This window comes from Gossypium hirsutum, chromosome D02, assembly GCF_007990345.1.
Source record: "Gossypium hirsutum isolate 1008001.06 chromosome D02, Gossypium_hirsutum_v2.1, whole genome shotgun sequence".
NCBI lineage: Eukaryota > Viridiplantae > Streptophyta > Magnoliopsida > Malvales > Malvaceae > Gossypium > Gossypium hirsutum.
Genome location: NC_053438.1, coordinates 70,896,298 through 70,918,606, shown reverse-complemented (window position 1 = coordinate 70,918,606; position 22,309 = coordinate 70,896,298). Strand labels below are relative to the sequence as shown.

Genomic DNA, 22,309 nt, shown 5'->3' with positions numbered 1-22,309 from the left:
CAAATTAGTAATTAAGTCGCTCCAAAATTGTAATAATTTTCTTTTGGTACATAAAAAAGCACAAACATAGTTGAAATATTTCAATAATTGCACACTTAGCACACTTACCTTATAAATATTCACTAAAAGGAAACAAAGAAAATTTTATGCCAAAAAAATAAACTATGACCAAAAAAATTTCTAAAAATAATAATGCAAAAACAAAATCTGAAATATTTCCTAAAATTAGTCAATTAACAAAGAAATTTAATTTAGAAGGGATAATATTTAAATAATAATTAAAATTATGCTTATCCTTATGCCCTAATCACTCAAATAAATGATAATATGTATATTAAGAATAAAACCTTTGAATGAGCTAAGAGAAGATTATCATATCAAAACACTACTAATTAAAAATAAAAAAGTTGTTTGAGTCTTAATTAAATTGGCATGGGCATTATTATTAATACAGTAAGACGTGAGTTTGAATACGCTGAAACACATTATCCTCCTATTAGATTGAGGAGGGGATATGAGTAGTTCTAAGCATTGTGTAAAAAAAACACAAATATGATCAAAATTTATAATAAAATTCTCCGAGTAATTTAAGCAACTTCTAATAATTAGGAAAAGTTATCTACTCATTTTTCTTAAAAAGAAAGAAAGAAAAATTAATTTTCTAACATGTAGAATTTATGTACGAAATTTTGTTTTTTAAACATAAAAAATTATATATAATATAAATTTTTGTATAATGTGAGGTAAATAATAATATTAATTAAAACAATAGAGGAAAAAAATTATTTTAATCATCAATTTAAAAATCAACAATTTAGTCGATTGAGTCTTAATATTAATTTAAAAATATCATTATAGGTTTTGATCATATCTGATATTTTTGACACAATGCTTAGAATTACCCATAAAAAGGAGGATATGGGTTCGAGTGCGTTGAAGTACATTATCCTCCAATTTATGGGTTAGATAGAGACTATAGATAGTTATAGAAAATGTGTTAAAAAGAACAAATATGATTAGAACTTATATTAAAATTGTTGAAAGAAAAAACAAACAATTTAATAATTTATACATAAGAAATTAAAAAAAACAATAAATTAACAATTTATGTACAACAAATTAACAAATATTAACGCGTGATTTTCACATATTTACAAATAATTAAACATGAAATTAGTGTATTGTGAACTAAAATTTATAACTGTTAATTCTTCCAACTCGGGTAACTCAGATGAGTCAACCCAATAGTCATATTGCTAAACTAGTAAAGTAGGCCAATATGAAAATCAACAAGTTAATAATTTATATGTATCAACAATTCAGTTTCATATATTTACAAATAATTCGATTAACTTTTCAATTTTTTAAAATAAAAGGACCAAATTAAGATGAACTAAATTAGAAAATACTAGTTTCTTAGATTTCATAAAATAAAAATGATGAAATTCACAATTAAAATTTCATAGTTATATTCAATTTAAAATTACGACTGTTAATTCTTCCAACTCGGATGACTCGGATGAGCCAACTCAGTAGACTGATCTATCGCCGACCCGATGAAACAACGGTCGAGATTCACTCAAAATCTGTTGTTTATTCTTCATGCCAACGTGGCATCGTCTCTGAAGATCCTCGAACGTAAACAAAAGGCCCGAGTTCGACGACGAGTCAGAACGAGACACGACACGGAGAATCTCCTCGAAGAGTGACTCGTCGCATGGGATGGTCAACGGTCCAACGTTATTGAAACCGTACTCTTCTTCGGTTTGTACGAGGAGTGATTTGAAGATTGGATGGTTCAGGCACGTCGCTCGTACGATGTATCTCTTGAGACCGGTCCCCACACAGACAGCCACATGTCCCGCCGGTACATCGGACGGTGCGTGTCCGATGTTGTCATTGGCCGTAATGCGGGCCTTCTTTCGCCATTGCTTCAGCATTTGTCGGATTCGGACAATGTGACGGATTTTCCGGCACTTTCCGGTCCGCTGAGACATTTTTTTCTCAAGAAAGTGACGGAAAAAAAAAGGAGAGGAATGTTAGTCGGAAAAGAAAATATATTTCTCGAGAAAGTGACAGAAAAAGTGAACGAAGGGAATTTGTTTTCCATTCAAGTTTTTGAGTTGAATTTTGACTGAAAGGTAAGGCAGGTGTTATAAAGTCAAGGGTTAAAGAAATTGCCATTGATGTTGGAGATAATTACGAGATTGTATCCATTGCTTTTTTTAATTATAAAATCAAATATCATTTAATGAAAATCTCTTCCCTAAAAGTTTCCATCTTATAGTTTAATTTAGGGTAAACTACTCTAGTAATCACTCAATTATTAGTATATTTCTATTAGTACACTTCTTTTTTGGCTGCGCAACTATTTAATTTTGTCATCTTTTGTCACCAACTGACTAATGTAAAAATAGGAACACCTAAAAATCTAAGATAGTTGGGTGACCAAAAAATAAGAAATTGAATAATTAATTGCCTATTTTGTAATTTTTCATAGTTGAGCAGTCAAAAAAAAATACTAATAGTTGGGTGACTACTAGTGTGCTTTATCCTCTAATTTATCAAAATTTAGTGCTAATTAAGAAATTAGTATAGTTATTGGTTAACACATGAACTTGAAATGTTAGATTTTTAATAATGCATCGGATATAAATTGTTAAACTGTTGATTTGTGTTTTCATACAATTTGCTAAATTAGTGGTTTCTTGCTAAATTGTCATCAAATTGGATTAACTTTTCAATTTGTTTTCATAAAGTACGAGAATCAAATTTTAACAAATTCAAGTAAAAGACTAAGTTCTTAGTTTTCGTGAAGCAGAGGAATCAAATTTATAACTAGACCTAAAAGTTTTTTTTTTTAAAAGTTAACAAGTATAATACAATTAAAATACAAATGTAAATGTATGTCTGATTAATCATAAAATAGTATCAAGTTATTATAGCACAAACAAATTAAGAACTGAAATTTAATTAACTTATATCGTTTTTTATTACTGTACATACAATCAATATAATCTAATTAACTAAAACGGGAATGTATTCGAATCTAAACCAAAATAAAATAAATATATCCACACATAATGTAACCTTAATATGAAAGCTCATACTCAATTTTACCATTATTATTATTATTATTATTATATATCCACACATAAGTTAACCTTTGTTGATTGAGTCTGAGTTCGATTAGCATTGGCATTGTTGCTAGTGCAGAAGGATGCGGGTTCAAATGCGTTGAAACGCATTATCCTCTTATATAAGGGTTAGGGAAGACCTACGGGTAATTCTAGGCATTATATCAAAAAGAGCAGATATGATAGAACCTATTGAATTAATGTTCAAATTTTTTTTATCAACCTTTAGTTCAAAACGAATGTTTTAAACGATATATTTATCATTTATTTTATCTCATTCAAATAAAATACCTAATACTTATTTTTTTTATTAGTTATTTTCTTTATTTTGCTTATTTTTAGGATGAATATATTATGTGTGATCCAAGGTTAATGGAACAAGATTTGATTGGTTAGTTAGAAAAGTTAGATCGAGAATCAGTTGATACATCACTTTGAAAAAGAGGTTGAAATAATTTATTGTGAACCGATACAAATTGGTTAAATCGAGTTATTCTATTTTTTCTATTTATAATTTTTAATAATTTTTTAATTAAATTAAACCAATCGATCAGACTGAAAACCAGTGTACTAACCAATCCAGCTACAAAAACATCAATATAAAAGGAAGGGATTATTTTTATTTATTTATTGTGTTTGGTAGAAATCATGAAAAATAAAGAAATTAAAGGAAAATGTGCAAGTTTTTTTTCATGTTTTCTTCTTACTTAAAAAGGGAATAAATCAGGAAATATTTGTAGGGGCAACAAAAATGGAAAATTTTCTTAAATATTAATCAAATAATTATACTATTTTAATTGCAGGAAAATATATGCATTAAATCACTATATTAGCTATTAATTGCCATTGTTGGTTCATGATTTTTGTTTATGAGAGGTTAAATTATGTCGCAGGTCCTTATACTTTGGCAAAAGCATAGATTTAGTCCTTGTATTTAAAAAGATAAAATTAATCCTTTTTTATTTAAAAACCTTAATTTAATCATTAATATTATTAGAATTTCTGGTCAAAATTTGTCAACTTGACATGTTAATTAGATTGCCCTCGTATCATATTGCACATGGTTCATGAAAGCTAAACATGTCAGATTGATAAATTTTGATGGAAAATATTAATAATGCCAATGTTTGGGATAAAATTTTAAAATATAAAAAAATAAGATGGCTAATTTTTTTTAAAAATTTTTAATGATAGTGATTAAATCTCAAATTTTATTATAGTATAAGAATCAGTAGCATATTTTCACCTTCACAATTTGATTAGATTTTATTTGTCTATAAAATGCAAAAACAAAAAACCTTATTATCATCTCATAATCCTAAGCATGCCTTGCCTTCACAACCTCTTCTATATCTATAAGGGTTAAATATCAAATTTACACATGAACTTTGGTTAAATGTGTAATTTGGTACATAAACTTTGATTTGGTATAATTATACACATGAAACTTAAATTGCGGTTCATATGCATATATGAAACTTTGATTTTGATTCAATTGTGCATATTTAAATAAATGAATACATACATATATTTTCATATTGGATTAATATAATTGTTTGTGTATGCAACATATCAACGTTAAATGGTGTTAATTCAGTAATGTTGTTAGTGATTTGTAAAAACTAAATCAAATCAAAATTCGCACAAACTCGAAGTTCATGTATAGTTTTGATATTTATCCCTATCCATAACAATAATTATTTCGAATCTTGAAGTCATCATTATTGAGAAGACACTTGTGATTAAAGGAATTAGCAGTAACTAATTCTCTCACTATTAATCCTCTTTGAAAAGGTAAACAACTGGCCATGAAATATGTTTTATTCTTATGAACAGAGATTGAATCCCTGACTACATGGTTAGAGGTGAGCAACCACCATGTCACACATCATGGTTCAATAATCATATATATATATATATATATTTCTTACACAATATTTAAACTATTCATAGTCCCATAATTTTTAAAGTGGAGGGTATTACGTGTATAAGCATATATATATTTCTTATACAATGTCTAAACTATTCATAATCCCATAATCATTAAAGAGATGTGAGCATTTGGCCTTGGTGAGGTTCGAACCCATGCCTTTATATAGCATTAGTGGGTAAGATATAAGGGCACGGGTTTGAACTCTACCAAGGCCAAATGCTCACATTTCATTGGTGGGTGAGGCGTTCCCACTCCATGAACCTATTGAAGACTCTCTTTGGAGTTGGGAGACAAAACTGAGCATAGATACGCTAGACACAATACCTCTACCATTGAGGGGTCAGTTGGCTCTTGGCGGACAACACTTTGAAGCAGGGACGAAGCCAGAAGTTTATCTTTGGGGGGCTAAAATTAAATTATAAAATTTTAAAGGGATCAAAGTACAAATTTATCTTTGTATATGCATTGTTATTTTAAAATTTTAAAGAGATTAAACTAAAAAAAATTATCATTGGGGGGTTAAAGTGTTTTTTTGCCATTAAATTAACTTGTAATTTTTAAAACTTCAAAAGACTAAAATGATAATTTTTCTATTTGAGAAGGGTCAGGGTCTCTACCAGCCCCTTTGGTGCCGTCCCTACTTCGAAGACTTCTCTCATAATGAGTCCGACCTCCCATCAATAATAATCACATTATCTGATATTACGTGCTTAAACATTTAAGAACTCATGTTTATAAAATTATTGTAATAAAACGTTATCAAGCGAACTAAAATTCAATCGAGATAGTTATTAAGAGACTACTGGCAACAACGTTACCCACCATAGTGCTCAATTAATTACAAGAATGGATTTAAACCATGAAAAGGGAAAGAAACAATACAAAACATGTTTTGGGTGTATTGATGTTTTTGTCCTCTAATTGATCCCATCATATTTTGTCTGTACAGTATCTTTTATCTTTTCTTTTAAACACATTAATTAATCTTGATTAATTTTTTAATAATAATATAAGATTTAGGGAATATGTGCTTAGGCTTGTTTATAATTTCGAATCTTTTTAGCTCTAATAAAGGATATAAGTTTTAATTAGGGACATTTACTCAATATTTTTTTTATTTTTTATATAATAAAGGATATAAGTTTTTATATAATTTTTAAAATGAAAGATATGCGTTCAAGCGTATTTGAGTTCACATTCTTCAAAATATTACAATAATAACGATGTCAGTTGAACTATGACTCGGTCGGTTTTATATAAGACATTTACACAATTTTTAAATGGAGATGGTAATGGGATGAGACGATTTTTGCCCTGAACCCGACCCAGTATACCCCAACTTAACTTGACATTGACTCCACCCGAAATTCTTAAAATGAAGGATATTATGTGCTTAAGCGCATTTGAGTCCATGTTCTCCAGAATATTACAACAACAACAATGTCAACCCAACTATGACTTGATCTATTTATATATAAGGGTATTTACACAAGTTTTAAGTAGAGATGACAATGGGTTGAGACTGCTTTTTGCCCTGAACCTGACCCAATACACCCCAATATAAATTGACATTGACCCGACATGGAATTCGTAAAATTGGAGGATATTATGTGCTTAAGCACATTTGAGTCCACGTTTCTCCAAGACATTACAACAATAACGATCTCAACTGAACTATGACTCGATCGACTTTAAGACTTTTGCTCAAGTTTTAAGTAGAGATGACAATGGGGCAGGACTGCTTTTTGCCCTAAACTTGACCCGCAATTAAATATTAATTTACCATCCCAAACCCACCACAAAAAATTAAATCTACATTTGACTCCAACCATATCTTATGTCACATTTTTTAAAATATATTTTTATTAAAATAGAATAATATTTTTTTAATTTACTATTATTTTTAATGGTACTATTAATTGTTTCCTAGATATAGTTATGCTAGAGCAAACATTAATATAAATTTTATTATCATATATATTTATTTAAGCTAATATTATATATATAAAGTATTTTAGTAATTATCTCAAGACGGAGCGGAGTGAGTTTTTCCTAAATCTAAACCCACCTCGAAACCTAATTTCAAGAAAAATTCAATTATATCAGGTTAGGTCGGATCAGAATCCGTCTTTTTTTTTTTGCCATTCCTAATTAAATTAAGGGATCTTAGAATTTTATATTGAACATAAGGGTTAACCGTGTACATAATGTGTTAAAAAAATCAATCATTAAAATTTATAATATTTTTTTAGTATGTCCAATTTAAGTTGTCTATGATATAAGTATATATATATATTTAAAATTTAATCCTTAAATTTTAAATATATTCCATATTAATTTTGAACTAATGTTATGAAAAACAACATAATTAATTCGGATTTTATAGTTTGAAATTTTAATTAAAATAATTTAAAAATTAAAAATTAATCTAAAATTTAAGTTGTAATTTGAGAAACCCTAATCGTTAGGACTCACTAAAATAAATAAAATAATAAATAAAAAGAACAAAAACCTGACAGGAAGATTATCAACCGAAGAAAAATGCCACTTTTAGAGATTTTGACATATTTCATCCAACAAAAGCCTGACATAATGGGTTATTTATTTGATATATATCACTTTTAGGTCAAATTTTGCCATTAGTCCTTATAGTATATGTAAGTTGTAAATTTAGTCCATATACTTTACAAATTGGTCAATTTTAGTCCTTTTACTTTTCCAATTTTCAAATTTTAGTCCTAAAATCGCAAACAGTAATGGGTAAATTTGTTTGGTTAAATATTGTTTTAGCCTTGTATTATGCATAAAGTTTTAGATTTAATCCATGTTTTCCAATTTTATCATTCTTCGTTCCTATACTTTTTTGAAATTCGAAATTTCAATTTTGATGTAAACGACAACTTCAGTAACTGGTTTTTTTTTTCAAAATTTCAAAATTCGAAAAATACAAATGACCAAAATAAAATATATGAACTAAATCCACAATTTATGCATAATACTAGAACTAATAATAGAATTCAACCATCACTTTAACAAGTATTATTAAGCAATGGTTAACATTTCCATATAAAAACTAAGGGTTAATATAACTTTTAGTCCCTAAACTTGGAAATTAGATCCACTTTGGTACCTATACTTTTTTTCTTTAATTTGGTACCTGAACTTGACAACTAGATTCATTTTGGTCCTTAAACTTGGATTCCATCAAAATTTGATGACATTCACGTCATCAAACTTTTACATTTGTAAAGTTAAAGGACCAAAATGAACCTAATTGCCAAGTACAGGTACCAAAGTGAACTTAATTATCAAGTTTAGGGACTAAAATTTTCATTAACACATAAACTAAATTAATCTTTATTTTTTCATCTATCTGTATTCTGCGACCATCTTTGTGGCATTTTAAAGGTACTGTCCTTTGAAAAAACAAAAGGAGTTGGCATTACACACCAACTATAATATTTTAATTTCTATAAAAAAAAATTAAGCAACTTTAAAACCGGGACCCTGGGATGTTTAATGATGAGAGTAGTATCACAAATTTCAGTTTTTCAGGGGTTTAATTAGGGGCTAATATACTATTTAGTACCCATATTTAGTTTTTCTGTTCAATTTAGTGCCATAGTTGGGTGATCTCTATTGTAGTTTATCCTTTGTTTGTTACTAGATTACACGTCAAATATTTGTTGGACCACACGATGTTTAGTTTGGGTACCAAATTGAATACTAAAACCAAACATAGGTACTGATTTGAATATTAAAACCAAATATAGGTACCAAATGATATATTAATCCTTTAATTAGTGATATAAATAAGAAGATTTATTAGTACAGTTCAGTTAAGAGTGATAATCTGGCATGAAGGGGAAACATAAGTAGGCGTGCTCTATCTGTCATCACAAAGCATAAAATCTGCTGTCTAAAGATTATGTCTGATATATGTATATGTATATTATATATAATACAGTGGATTCTTCTTTGAAAGTTAAACTTCTTTTTGGTCAGTTCTTGTCTCAAACTCAAAGCATAATCTCAGCTATAATTAAAAATAGCAGAGGGCATTACACAACACAACTGAGAATTGCCATGCTCGACAGCTCGAGTCTCAATGGCTACTGGTTCCAGACCCTGTTTTCTTTTTTAATGAACTGTATCTTTGGATCAAGATTTGTTGACTGATGGGTTGATATTTGACATTGGGCCAATGCACTTCAAAAAGTCCAAACTTGTCAACTATTTCGGTATTGTTATATAGCTATAGACTATAGTATTGAGAATTTGATAGTGGGTTAGTAGCTTAACTTAATAATATTTTGGTTAATTACATTTAATATCACTAAATGAAAACTTTTGAATAGTTTAGAGATTATTTTGTAATTTTTCAAAATTAAATGACCAAAATATAAATTTACTAATAGTTTAATAACCTTAAGTATAATTTGCCATTAAATACCTCTCATCTCACTCTAATTTCTAAATTACTATTTTACTTCTTTAGTAAATTCAATGTATTTTCTTATATTTTTAGTACATATATTAAATATATTTACAAAATCTTAGGTTTGTGAATACTTCATATATACTTATATTATACACATACAAAAGAATTAATTGTACCAAAAATATCTTAATGAATAATCTATAAATATATAATTTTATAGTATTAAATTAAAATATCACTAAGGAAAAACGATTAAAGACAAAATTGATATCTATGGATGTTGAATGCAAAGTGAGGTGAAGATGTACAAGCCAATCCACGCCCTCGCTCAGAGGTGAAATCAAGAATTTTTTTGATGGGACAAAATTAAATTGTATATTTTTATGAGAGTTAAAACGCAATTTAATCATTTTAATAGCTTACATCTTTGTAATTTTTAAGGATCCTATTAAAATTTTATCATTTTAAGATATCAAAATATAATTTTACCATATACTAACTTAAAATTTTAGAAATTTCAAAAGATCAATGTTATATTTCTCATTTTAAGGGGCCACGTCAGCCCCTCCTGTCGCCCCTCCATTACATATTGTCAAATAAATATGTTCATTGGTCAAGTTAGATTGGATTCAAGTCAAACTAATAATACTATACATAGTTGTTCAAGTGTAACACTATTTAAAATTTGTAACTTGAGAATCCAAGTTCTTTAAGTTTATTAAAAAAATATTATTTTTATTTAATATTTAAAAAAATTATATTGTTCTACTCTATTATCGTTAATATATTTGTTTCTTTATTAATTTTTTCAACACACACTTTATAAATTATTTTTAATATTTACATTATGATATATTTTATTAGTTTTTACATTACATAAATTTTATAATATACAAAAATAGTAAAGAAAAAACATAGCATAAACTTAAAAACATAAGTCAAGTCAAGCCTTAAGTAGTGAATATTGGGTTGAAACTCAATACATATTTTAAACAAATTCTTTTTAGCCCAAAATTTTAGCCTAATTTTAAAAATGCTACGATAAGTTTTTTTTTTAAATTTAGGTCAATACATCCTTGGTTCTTTTATGGTTCTTGACCGCAGTCGAGATTGCTTAGTGGATTTGTCTATCTCGAAGAGCTCTTAATATGGGTGGTTTTCATGCTCTAAAATCCCAAGAATCCATACAAAAGGCCTCTCCACTTGACGGAAAGCCTTGATTGAAAGGTCACCGGTCTCCGTTCTCCATCGGAAGTGACAGTAAAGGATCTTGTTGTGAGAAGTACAACCAAATATGGCATGTGCTTCTATGTCCGAGGGTCATATTGTCTCTTGGAGCAATAGGGATAAAACCATTGTCACATCTAAAACATTAGAAGGCCTTTTTATGCTCTCATGACAATGTATGGATTTCTTGAATCTCTTTTTTTATCCTTTCATATGATAAAAAGACTTAATTGACAAAAACAAGTGATGACGGTTCACAAGCCACTTTCACATGGTTTAATAATGCTCCCAAGTCCCAATCTCTCTACTCTTTATAGATTTAAAATTTAATAATTTTAATTGATTGAATCTTAACTCAATTGATATAGATATTATTATCAATATAGAAACATATAAATTCGAATGCGCTGATGCGCATTATTTTTCTCTTTATGGGTAGAAAAAAAGTTATAAATAATTTTAGATATTGTGTCACATTAATTAATATATATATATCATTCTACTTCACTAAAGCAATTGCAAAGAACATTACAACCCTAGATTCAAAAACAACCTTACAAGTTACAACCCCAAAATTCAACATCAATTTTCCCATGTAATATTGGTCATTTGAGCAGTTCTTTGTTTTAAAAATGCTACATAATTCAATTTAACAAAAAAAAAACTAGATTACCGAATTTAAAAGTAATGGGACTAGATTTCAAATATGCGAAGAGTACATAGACTGAGAGCATAATTAGACCTTTTCTCATTTAGCTGGAGAAGTGAACTATGAACATTCTCATGGACCATAATGTTTACAATGGTCTTTGACCTTCATAATGAAAAGTGAAGAGAATGAAGGGGTAGGGAAATGTTTATAAAGCCTTACATGATTACATGACTGGAAACTTGGAACCTGGCAATGGCAATTTGATCTTCATGCAAAGCAAAGTACTAAAAACTAAAGGGTAAACTACATTGGTTGTCACCCAACTATGAGTAAATTTCTTTTTTGGTAGCCCAACTACTCAAAGTTGAGTGACCATTTTAAAACTTTTCATAGTTAAGTAAATAAAAAAAAAACTTACCTATAGTTGGGTGACTACAAGTGTAGTTTACCCAAAACTAAAAATCACTGATCAATTCAAAGGCTATAAAGAAGGGGTCTTTGTAAGGCCAGTTTAGTGTTGAATCTGTCCTAAAGCTAGCATATGGTGTGTGCTTGGGAACAAACCCGAGATCAGACACTAATCCTATGTGAGCATCAAGCAAATCTAATACAAAAACGCAAGAACTCTAAAGTCTCTACCTGATAGCAATGAAAAAAACCAAGAACTCGAATGGTTACAGGATTCTCAAATCCAACTATTTTCAATATTCGAAAGCCACATTTGGCTACTCGGGCGATTATCAGTCACAGAAAGAAACTGCAATGCTTGACCACCGGTAAAAGTACTATGACGGCCCTTATACTAAGAATTAGATTGCATTATATTGCATTGTATCCCTTTACTAAAAAAAATTGACAAATTAATCCCTGTATACAAATTGTTCCTTTCTATTAAAATTTTCATTTATTTTTATTGTTAAAACTAGCATGACTAACGAAATAACTAGACATTTACATGTGGCGTGCCACGTGTACCTTATGCTAACGTACAAAGACCCGTTTTAACAGTAAAAATGGATGTAATCTTTAATAAAAGGACCGGTTTGCTCTTTAATCTAAAGTACATGAACTAATTTGCCCATTTTTTAGAATGCAATCTGACCCTTAGTACAAGGGCTCCATGATACTTTTACCCTTGACTTCCCCATCTTTTACAACTATTGGTAAGCTTTCATGGTCAAAACCTTAGTTAAAAGATGATAGGGCGCTTCCCTCAAGTATATGCATATAGCAGCCTTCCTAAACATGTTTATGGACTTAGTCATGCAAAATCGGAACAGAAATGGCTGAAAGCCATGCAAGCTGACCCGCAGCTTCCAATGTGAATCACATGCTACATCTACGGTGAGTGAAACTCGTAACTCGCCTGCTAAAGGCTCAACAATACAGAAACATCATCAAATATATTCCATCTTCCCTATAAAAGAATTCATATAGCTTAGAAAGATAATGGTACAAGTATACATCCAGGAGTTTGAGCTTTACAAGTTTGTCTGCTTTAAACCATAAACTAAGAAGACCATCAACCGAACTCTAATAACCCCGTAAGTAGGGTTAAAAAACCAAAAATTGAGCTATAAATGAAAAAGATAATAAAAAAGCAATACAACCCAACGGAAGAAGGTAATGCATCCCAAGGAAACAGCTTGTTCGAAGATGAATATTTATACTCCACAGACATAAACTAAGAAGAACACAATGAACCTCTAATGATACATAAGTAGGGTTAAAAAGAAAGAGCTGGAAACGATAAACGAAAAATAAAAAGGCAAAGCAACCTGAGGGAAGAAGATGCTGCATCCAAGAAGACTGTGGTTAATGCTCATGCCGACAATTTTTCAATCTGCTGTAGCTGCGCAAACTCCTATCAAGAAAACAAAAATCAGTACCATAGCCAAAGCATACTCAAAAAAGAACAAATATCAATACCTTATGTATTCTGCTGATATGTAAATTTATTATCGGTTGAACATTATCAGGAAGTTGTCTTTCCAATTTTACACTTATCTTCTGAGTGATGATTAAGAACATAAGTCAGATAATCAGGGTGAAACAAATCACACAAATCACTAAAATTTCATAGCAGTCATAATTTATCCTAATCAATAGACATGTTTTGACATACAATGTTTGGCTAAATCAAAGAAAAAAAACACATGCATTATTCTAATTGAAAATTAAAAATGAAAAAGAAAAAAGGATAATGAGTAAAGTACATCTTGATGCTAATAGCTATGGACTACTTGCAAGCAGATCTCATTGCTTTTAGCTCTTCAACCAGTTTCTCAAGCCTGCTAATCCGAGCTTCAAGTGTTAATCCCGGTATGTCAACTGCATAGCAACTGCACTCTCCTTCAACACCATTGATGCTTAGCATTTCGGGAACTGGTTGTTTTGGCAGGCCATCCTCTGCATCTTTAACTGTTTGTTCTGATTCTCCCATCACAATTTCCTCCTGCACTATCTTCGGTTCTCTCTGATCCTTGTAGGGACCTTCAAAAGTTTCCCCTATTCTTAGCACAGATTCATCCTCGATAACCTTTTCGGCCAATATTGCTAATGGCTCCAAATATTTAACAACCTCGTCATCTGCAATTGTTGATGAAAGACCTTGAGAATGGCCTGATGGGTTTCCATCATCATCAGAATCTTTAGCTTTGACCTTACGACGCTTCTTGCAAGATCTCATCATTTCTGCTATAGTTGGATTATTATCCTCAAGACAATCCTCTGCTTCCTTTCCATCAAACTTCCGCACGGAACAAATAGGATCATCGGCACTGGGTCCCTTCTTCCTTTCAACAGTGCTGGGTAATTTTTTTGCATTCGCTAAAGGTAAAACCTGATGGGCAGAATCGCTGCTACCTTCCTCCTTGTCTTTCACAACCGATGCTGGTTTTTTGGAGCTTCCTGAAGCAAATCTAGAAGAGGCAGACAAAGGAGTATCTTCCTTCATTCCTTTAGATCTCACTGCGGATTTTTTCATGCATTTCTTAATGAAACCGGGAGAAGCAGAATCTTTCTCATCTTTGTCCTTTCTTTTCAAAGTTTGTACTGATTCTTTGGAACTTCCCAAAGGAACATTGGGAGAAGTAGATTTCTCCTTGACTTCTTTCTTTCTTTTCAGATTCTTGGCTGATTTCATAGAGGTCCTTCTGCAAGAGCTGGACATAGAATCATTGTTGCTCACTTGCTTTTCTTCTAAAATCTGGGATACACTCTTTGATTTCCTAAGAGGAAAACGAGAGAAGGAACCACTAGCATTAGTAGTCTTGTTGATATTGTCTCCTTGTTTCTTCGAGCTCTTCGTGGAGCAATTAGGAGAAACCGACGGATCATTAGCTTCAGCATTTCCAGGGAAACTCTCTATTTTCTGATGAAAGCCAAGGCAACCAGAAGAACTTTTCTCTTGTTTCTTTCCTTTAGGCTTCTTTGCTGATTTCTTCAACCCCTTAGCTGCTCCTTTGCTCTCCAATACCGACTTGTTCCACCATTTCAAGTACCGTGCCGTAACACCAGCTTTATATAGCCAAGAAGGAATGTATAATTTTACACCAGTGAGTGATTCACAGTAATTGAGCCAGGCAAGCTCAGGAGTCTGATCTTTTGATTGAGGAACACAACTGGGAATATCTTGATCTATTCCAAATTGCCTCACAACTCGATGGGGAAGGTACTGTTCTATGCAATCAAGCCCCACTAGCTCACAGACCTTCAAACAACGAACAAAGGACTCTAGCTCTTTATCGAGACGTGCAGTAGTCCATATACAAAATTCCTTCTCCCTATAAAACTTAGGTTGTTTCCAGTTATCAATCTGCATCGTATAAGGCCGCCATTCAAAACTTCCATTAGCTAACTCGAGAGCTAACCTCACATTCTCAACCTTGCAACTCACATCGTGCCATTGAACCAACCTTTGCTCACCTTTCACTATCGGATTCGGCTTGGGTCTTAACTCGGCAAATCTCTCCCAAGCCCAAACCTGAACTAATTGAAATGGTGACCAAAGGGTAAGCTTAAACACCTCTTCTTTCCCCATTTTAGTTGAAGCGGTAATTGCATCTTTCAACAAACACAAATCTCTATAAATACTAGCAAGTACAGCAGGTGCTAACGCAAGCCTTGTCCCTCTAGCTAAATGAACTGCAATGGGAAAAACATGTTCCCTAATCGTTTCGTGTGCATTAGTGAAAACATACCTCGAAAGCCAAAAGGAAAGAAACGCTTCATGCTCGATTTCATTGCCACTGTCCATGAATCTCTGCATCCATAAACGAGGGCAAGCCTTTTTAGCTTTGCTTCTCACGATTTCGATCCTTGCACTCTTTAAATTCTCTTCGGCTTCCTTGGATTCTTCAGCTTCGAGTGGGGTGAAAACAGGGGAACCCAGAACAGAAAACCCCCCAAGGATCATCATATCTTCAAGTGTAACACTAGCTTCTCCCCAAGAAAACAAGAAACTTTTAGTCCCACAACACCATTTCTCAGCTAAACCAAGAACTAAATCACTGTTTCTCTTAATCTGATAAGTTGAATTCACGATGGCTTCATAGATACCAGCTTCCTTCCAAGTTGATTCATGTAAAACAACCATCTTTTCAACCCATGTCGACCAATTACTTGCCCTGCATCTCCACCCATGGAAACTGAGACTTAAAGGCAGATCTTTAGGTTCAATTGAAGAAAAACGTTGTGAAGGAAGCTTAGGAAGTGGGGTTTCAAGGGAACTTGAAATAGGTTTGAGGAAATGAGCTGTTCTTAAACAAGGGTTTTTGTTTTCGTTTTCGCTATCGGGTGAAACCATGAGCTCTTCCCTTTCTTCAACTAAGCTTGTTTCTGGTTCTTCCATGGTTGAATTCATACCGGAAAATTTTGAAAAAAAAAAAATTTTGGTGCACTTTAGGTGTTCGCCGGATTGTCAAAATCACATGCAGATAAAAAAATCAAAAAAATGGAACGTTTAACACGGTACCGAAACAAAAGAGTGAAAAGAAATTACGGAAAGGAGAGGTTCGTGGCGGTGTAAGGACCATGAGGCGGCGCCGCCATCGTTTTGCTTTGATCTGTTTGAATGTTTGAGAATTTGGGCGACGGAGAGACTGCATTGACGGTTAAAAGAAAAAAGAAGAGAACACCGATCTCTACGAAACGAAACCGAAGCTTTTTTCACTCTTGGGGTTTTAATCCTCTGCGGTTGTTTCTAGTTTTTATGTTAGTTTAATTTTATTTCTAATCCCTATACTCTTTGTACATTTAAAATTTAATCTCTTTTTATCTTTTCATATCATTTTTTTTAATATCTAAAATTTAATTGATAAGATTATAGGTCGAGTAAGGCCAAGTTAATGCCAAATTTTAGACACGTTTTCTAGATCCACGTCCGGTTCAAAATTGGTCTAAAATTTTTCTCAAATATGACTCAAAATAAAAAATGTTAAACTGAAGTCTGACTCGACTAATCTGTATTAATTTTTTATATTACTTTGCCCAAACCCATCCATTTTTTTGATGGACCTTTAGGCCTTGATGGATGATCTGGGCGAAAAATGTTACCCAAGACCTGACTCGTTTAGAAAATATATTTTATTTTTTGTCCAAATCCATTTTTGAGTTTATATTTTTGCTCAAACCCTCTCACTTTTTGGGTGAGCATTCGGACTTGGATGAGTAGCCCGACTTATGATCAAGTCTAACTATAAAAAAAATTTATTTATTATCTCATCAATTTTATTATGTTATTAAAAATTAATTAAATAAAGAAAGATACTTTCAGTAATTATAAGATTTATGCTAATTATAATATTTAATTTAATTTAATTGACATCTTTATTATTGTTACATGAACTCGAAAATCGTTCATTTGAACGTACTCAACTGTCTAATATCATTCAATTTAAAAGTTAAAGAGTTTAGATGATTTAAATGATTTAAGAATTATATAAAATATATGAAACTTAATTAAATTTTATAAAAATATTTTTTTAAATGATTTGTATTAGATGTTTAATAAAAAATATTTATAAAAAATAAAAAATAATATTTTTAAAAACTTTATAATTACAAATATAAAAATAATAATACATCATATCAAATATTATCCTCGATAAATCCAAAGCCAAACAAGTAATTGTAAGAAAGTTAAATTTTGTTTTTAGTCCTTATATTTTACAAAAATTGAGGATTTAGTCTCTATAATTTAATTTGATCAATTTCAGTCTTTATATCAAATTTTGAAATTTTAGTTTCGACCCAAACAGTAATATTTAAGTTTGTTTGTTTAAATTTAATTACTAGTTTTGTTATATGCATACAGTTGTAAATTTAGTCCAAATTCTTCAATTGGAACATTCAAAGACGCAAATTTTGAATTCAATCTTGACGCAAACGATACTTGTTAATCCATTAATTCGTCTTCTAGCTAGTAATAAATGGAAATAACAAATTGACATGGCATCACACATATGATAATATGTTTGGCATAACAAATTTTAAAAATAACAAACTTAATTTAATGAATTTAAAATATATCATTTGGTGAGTCTAAAAATTTTAAATTTTAAAGAGTTCGAAGATTAAAAATATCAAATTTTGTTAAAAATTTATCCATTTCTACAATTAAATTTTGGCATGGCCTAACGTACATGAATTAATTTACCCATTATTTTTAGTAGAGACTTTTATGGTACTTTTACCATGAACCAACATAAATCTAAAAAACTTACTCCAACATGGGATCTCAAAGCTACTAATGCCTCCACAATGTCATTAAAACTATTTCAATGATAGTTCAGATTTTATTTTAATTCAAGTTTTTTCGTCGTGAAGGTCTTAATCTTACTACTGTGACATTATGACATAAAATAAAATACTCATTAAGTAGCCATATACCTAAAAAAATGACATTATAATGAATTTGAATTTAACAAAAGTTTTTTAATAGTGTTAACAATTAGATTTGTATTTTTAAATCATAGAAAATAGATGGATTAAATTCCTTCAAATAAAAGGAAGGAGACTAAAATTTTTCAAATATATAGAGTATAGGGACTAGTCACATGATTTAACCAAACAATTTAATTAGAGAGGTTTGCCAAAATCTAAAGGCACAACAATAAATTTGTCCATCAACGTTTACCTCTTTTGTCACTTATGGGCGTCGAAAGTCGAAACCATCAAATATAAATTCTCACAACAAATAACAGTAATAGCAATATAGAGCAGTAAGGTCGAATCCACGGGGACTAGCTATCTAATTTCGCCTTTTTTTTCGTGACCAGAATCGTTGTCGCGGTCACAGTCGTGCCCACGACTTGTACGTAGCAATGCTGGAAAAAAATGAGGGGTAATAAAACATATTCGAAATTGCAAAAAAAAAAGATGGGTCATTTAAATCCGACCACTATCTCCTTTGACGGAATCCAACTAGTTTTTTCCAATTGAAGACGCCAATTTGTTCATGAGGTTTTGAATACAACACCGCCGACTCAACTTCCCAACTGTATGCCAAACGATTTCAACCCAACGCACATTTTTTGAATTGAAATCAAATCAACTTTGAGGGACGAATTTGTACTATTCTATATACCAAAGAGATAACAAATATCGAATTGTAAAGTATTTAGTGTGAGTTTATATCTCACAATTACTTTGTTGAAGCAATAACTAGGTTAAGGCTAAAAAAGGTTTAGTTAACCACGAAAAGTATCATGCTTAAAAATAAATAGTTTAAGTGAAATTGTAGAAAGTGTGAAAGGGGAGGACTTGGTAGGCAATTAATAAAAAGTTAAAAGTAAAAGTAAAAGAGTTGAAATGACATAATAGAGTATGATGCAGGGATGGAAAAAAAATAAAGAATCTAATAAAGGCCAAAAGTGTGTTCAATTGGCTGTAGTATAAAGTATTTATACATACTTCTAATGCTAAATTTTAGTTAGATTTTTTCTAAATATTATCACTAAAAAATTAAAATTTAAAAATTAAATTTAAACTTAAATTAATTATAGAGCTTTAACAATATCGAAAAATCCTTCAATCTTTATCCAGCCACAATGAAAAAAATCTTTAACCTTTCAATCCTTATCCAGTCTATCTTGTATCTTCAATCTTTCAATTAAGTCTTCCTCTTTGCTTTTTGTTTCAATTTAGCCCCTCTTTATAAGAGTTTGAATTCAACACACCAACTTCATTCTAGATAAGAAAAACTCAAATTTAATAGCATTTATCCGATAATTAGCCAAAAATAAATATATTAAAAATACGAATTTATCTTGCTATCAATTACTTTGACAATAATTCGTCATTTTAGATCAATTTGATCCCCAATCTTCAAAAATTAATCAATTTTCTTTTATTTAGACAAAAAAATTGACTGGCAATGAAACCAACATGGTATCTTGCTTAGCAATTCATTTATAGTTCAATGTTGATGTGGATAATAATTTTTATGAACTTTTTTTGGAAAGTTTAAAATTTTTTTATTTACTTTTTTTAAATTTTATGTAATACATGTGAATTATCACATGCATTACGATGTTATTATCTTTAAAATTTTAACATTTCAATCAAATTTTCTAATAAAATAAAAGTAAAACTGATTAAAAATTAAAAATTAATATTAAAATAATTGGAAAAACTTTAGAACCAAAATAATAAAAAAATTTACATTAAAGACTAAATTTATTATTATACTAAATTTAAATTCTCACAGATCTCTTTTATGAGAATCTCGTGGCGACTAAGCCACCTCACATCTTCCTTTGATTCTTCTCTCCAAAAACCTAGAGAGAGAAAACAGGGCCTCTTACCCCCTCCCTCTCTACCTTCAAAATCCAATTCCTTTTCCTCCCTCGAACTGTGTTTTACATCCATGGCTGCCTCTACCACCAACCTCTCTCCTTTAGCATCACATCTATCAAAACCCATCACTAACAAACCCCCCTTTTATCTCGTCCCCCAAACCCTACTAAACCCCCTTTATTTCCCTCTCAAACCTCTTTTCCATACCCACAAACCTCACTGCACCGTCTCCTCCAAAAACCCCATCGCCGACTTCTTTCCGGCAAACAAACCCAACCCAGAACCCAGTTTTATCCCTTCTTTCACCGACGATGACAAGCCCCGTGAAGAATGCGGCGTTGTGGGCATATTCGGTGACCCAGAAGCCTCACGTCTCTGCTATTTAGCCCTCCATGCCCTTCAACATCGTGGACAAGAAGGTGCTGGTATTGTAGCAGTGAATAACAATGTTCTTCAATCGGTCACCGGTGTCGGTTTAGTTTCCGATGTGTTTAATGAAACCAAACTTAGTCAATTACCTGGTGAAATGGCAATCGGACATGTAAGATATTCAACCGCCGGTTCATCAATGTTAAAAAATGTACAACCTTTTGTAGCTGGTTACAGGTTTGGTTCTGTTGGTGTTGCACATAATGGGAATTTAGTGAATTATAGAACTTTAAGAGCTATCCTTGAAGATAATGGTTCAATTTTTAATACTAGTTCAGATACTGAAGTTGTTCTTCATTTAATTGCTATTTCAAAAGCTAGGCCATTTTTTTAAGAATTGTTGATGCTTGTGAAAAGCTTGAAGGTGCTTATTCAATGGTGTTTGTAACTGAAGATAAACTTGTTGCTGTACGTGATCCTTATGGATTTAGGCCTTTAGTTATGGGAAGGAGAACCAATGGTGCCGTCGTGTTTGCTTCCGAGACGTGTGCACTCGATTTAATCGAAGCCACGTATGAACGAGAAGTGAATCCTGGTGAAGTTCTTGTTGTTGATAAAAAAGATGGTGTTCAATCACTCTGCTTGTTGCCTCACCCTGAACCAAAGCAATGTATTTTCGAGCATATTTACTTTGCTTTGCCGAATTCGGTTGTGTTCGGACGGTCTGTTTACGAGTCTCGACATGTTTTTGGTGAAATACTTGCTACTGAAGCTCCGGTTGATTGTGATGTTGTGATTGCAGTGCCGGATTCTGGTGTGGTAGCTGCTCTTGGTTATGCAGCTAAAGCAGGGGTTCCGTTTCAACAAGGGTTGATTCGGTCTCATTACGTTGGAAGAACGTTTATCGAGCCTTCGCAAAAGATTAGAGATTTTGGGGTTAAGCTTAAGCTTTCCCCGGTTCGTGGTGTGTTGGAAGGTAAAAGGGTTGTGGTTGTTGACGACTCGATTGTTCGTGGAACCACGTCTTCAAAAATTGTTAGGTTGATTAAGGAAGCTGGGGCTAAGGAAGTTCATTTGAGGATTGCTAGCCCACCGATTATCGGTTCTTGCTATTACGGAGTGGATACGCCAAGCGCGGAGGAATTGATATCGAACCAAATGAGTGTTGAGGAGATCCGAGAGTTCATTGGATGTGATTCCCTCGCGTTCCTCCCATTCAGTAGCTTGCAGAAAATGTTGGCTAGCGATTCTCAAAAGTTCTGTTACGCTTGCTTCTCCGGCAAGTATCCTGTTATGCCGAAGGAGGTTAAAGTGAAAAAAGTAGGTGATTTCTTGGATGATGGATTGAATGGACCTATGGATTCCATCGATGGAGGTTGGGTTAGAGGTCCGAAAAATATTGATGTTGAGAAAGAAATCGATCCGTTGTATCAACGGAGTAAGATTTAGGGTTTAGGGTTTATCTCGTTTTGATAATTTGTGTTGGTCAGTGATTTATTTAGGGTTCTTCTACCATATGAAAGCTTTATACAATTTTGTCCCCATTATTTTCTTTTTGCAAAAACCTAATCTCCATTTTATATATATTGGGTTTTGATTTCTTTTTGCTTATAAACAATGGACAAATAGATGAAATCATATTATTACAGGGATTTTGTTGTAATTATTGACAATTATTTCTTGCAAGCCTTTATGTTTCCTTTTATATATTTTCTTTTGATTATGGGAGTTTAAGAACTTCACAATTAATT

At 31.5% G+C, this 22,309-nt stretch overlaps 3 protein-coding genes across 5 annotated transcripts; 1 reads left to right on the top strand and 2 right to left on the bottom strand.

Moving 5' to 3' along the window:
* Window positions 1–1,264: 1,264 nt before the first annotated feature.
* LOC107908176 (indole-3-acetic acid-induced protein ARG7) lies at window positions 1,265–2,115 on the bottom strand. The gene has a single exon (XM_016835424.2). The coding sequence runs from the start codon at window positions 1,995–1,997 to the stop codon at window positions 1,530–1,532; it is 468 nt and encodes a 155-aa protein (XP_016690913.1). The 5' UTR covers window positions 1,998–2,115; the 3' UTR covers window positions 1,265–1,529.
* Window positions 2,116–12,810: 10,695 nt separating this feature from the next.
* LOC107908757 (uncharacterized) lies at window positions 12,811–16,544 on the bottom strand. 3 transcript variants are annotated; one of them, XM_041089264.1, is made up of 3 exons: window positions 16,393–16,544; window positions 13,607–16,235; window positions 12,811–13,254 (listed from the first exon to the last, which is right to left on the bottom strand). In XM_041089264.1, the coding sequence occupies exons 1-2, from the start codon at window positions 16,496–16,498 to the stop codon at window positions 13,630–13,632; spliced, it is 2,712 nt and encodes a 903-aa protein (XP_040945198.1). In that variant the 5' UTR covers window positions 16,499–16,544; the 3' UTR covers window positions 12,811–13,254; window positions 13,607–13,629. The 3 variants fall into 3 exon arrangements, with proteins under 3 accessions (XP_040945198.1, XP_040945199.1, XP_040945200.1); XM_041089265.1 differs by having other exon boundaries at window positions 12,811–13,251; XM_041089266.1 differs by having other exon boundaries at window positions 12,811–13,242.
* Window positions 16,545–20,116: 3,572 nt separating this feature from the next.
* Window positions 20,117–22,210, top strand: LOC107927966 (amidophosphoribosyltransferase, chloroplastic). The gene is given in 2 exon segments (XM_016859109.2): window positions 20,117–20,944; window positions 20,947–22,210. Coding segments are annotated over 2 exon segments (1,746 nt in total). The 5' UTR covers window positions 20,117–20,259; the 3' UTR covers window positions 22,008–22,210.
* Window positions 22,211–22,309: the final 99 nt, after the last annotated feature.

Coding starts and splice junctions, on each gene's coding strand:
- LOC107908757 (XM_041089264.1), bottom strand. CDS start 16,498: ATGCAGTCTCTCCGTCGCCCAAATTCTCAAACATTCAAACAGATCAAA. Junction 16,236..16,392: donor GCCACGAACCTCTCCTTTCC/GTAATTTCTTTT, acceptor CAACCATGGAAG/AACCAGAAACAAGCTTAGTT.
- LOC107908176 (XM_016835424.2), bottom strand. CDS start 1,997: ATGTCTCAGCGGACCGGAAAGTGCCGGAAAATCCGTCACATTGTCCGA.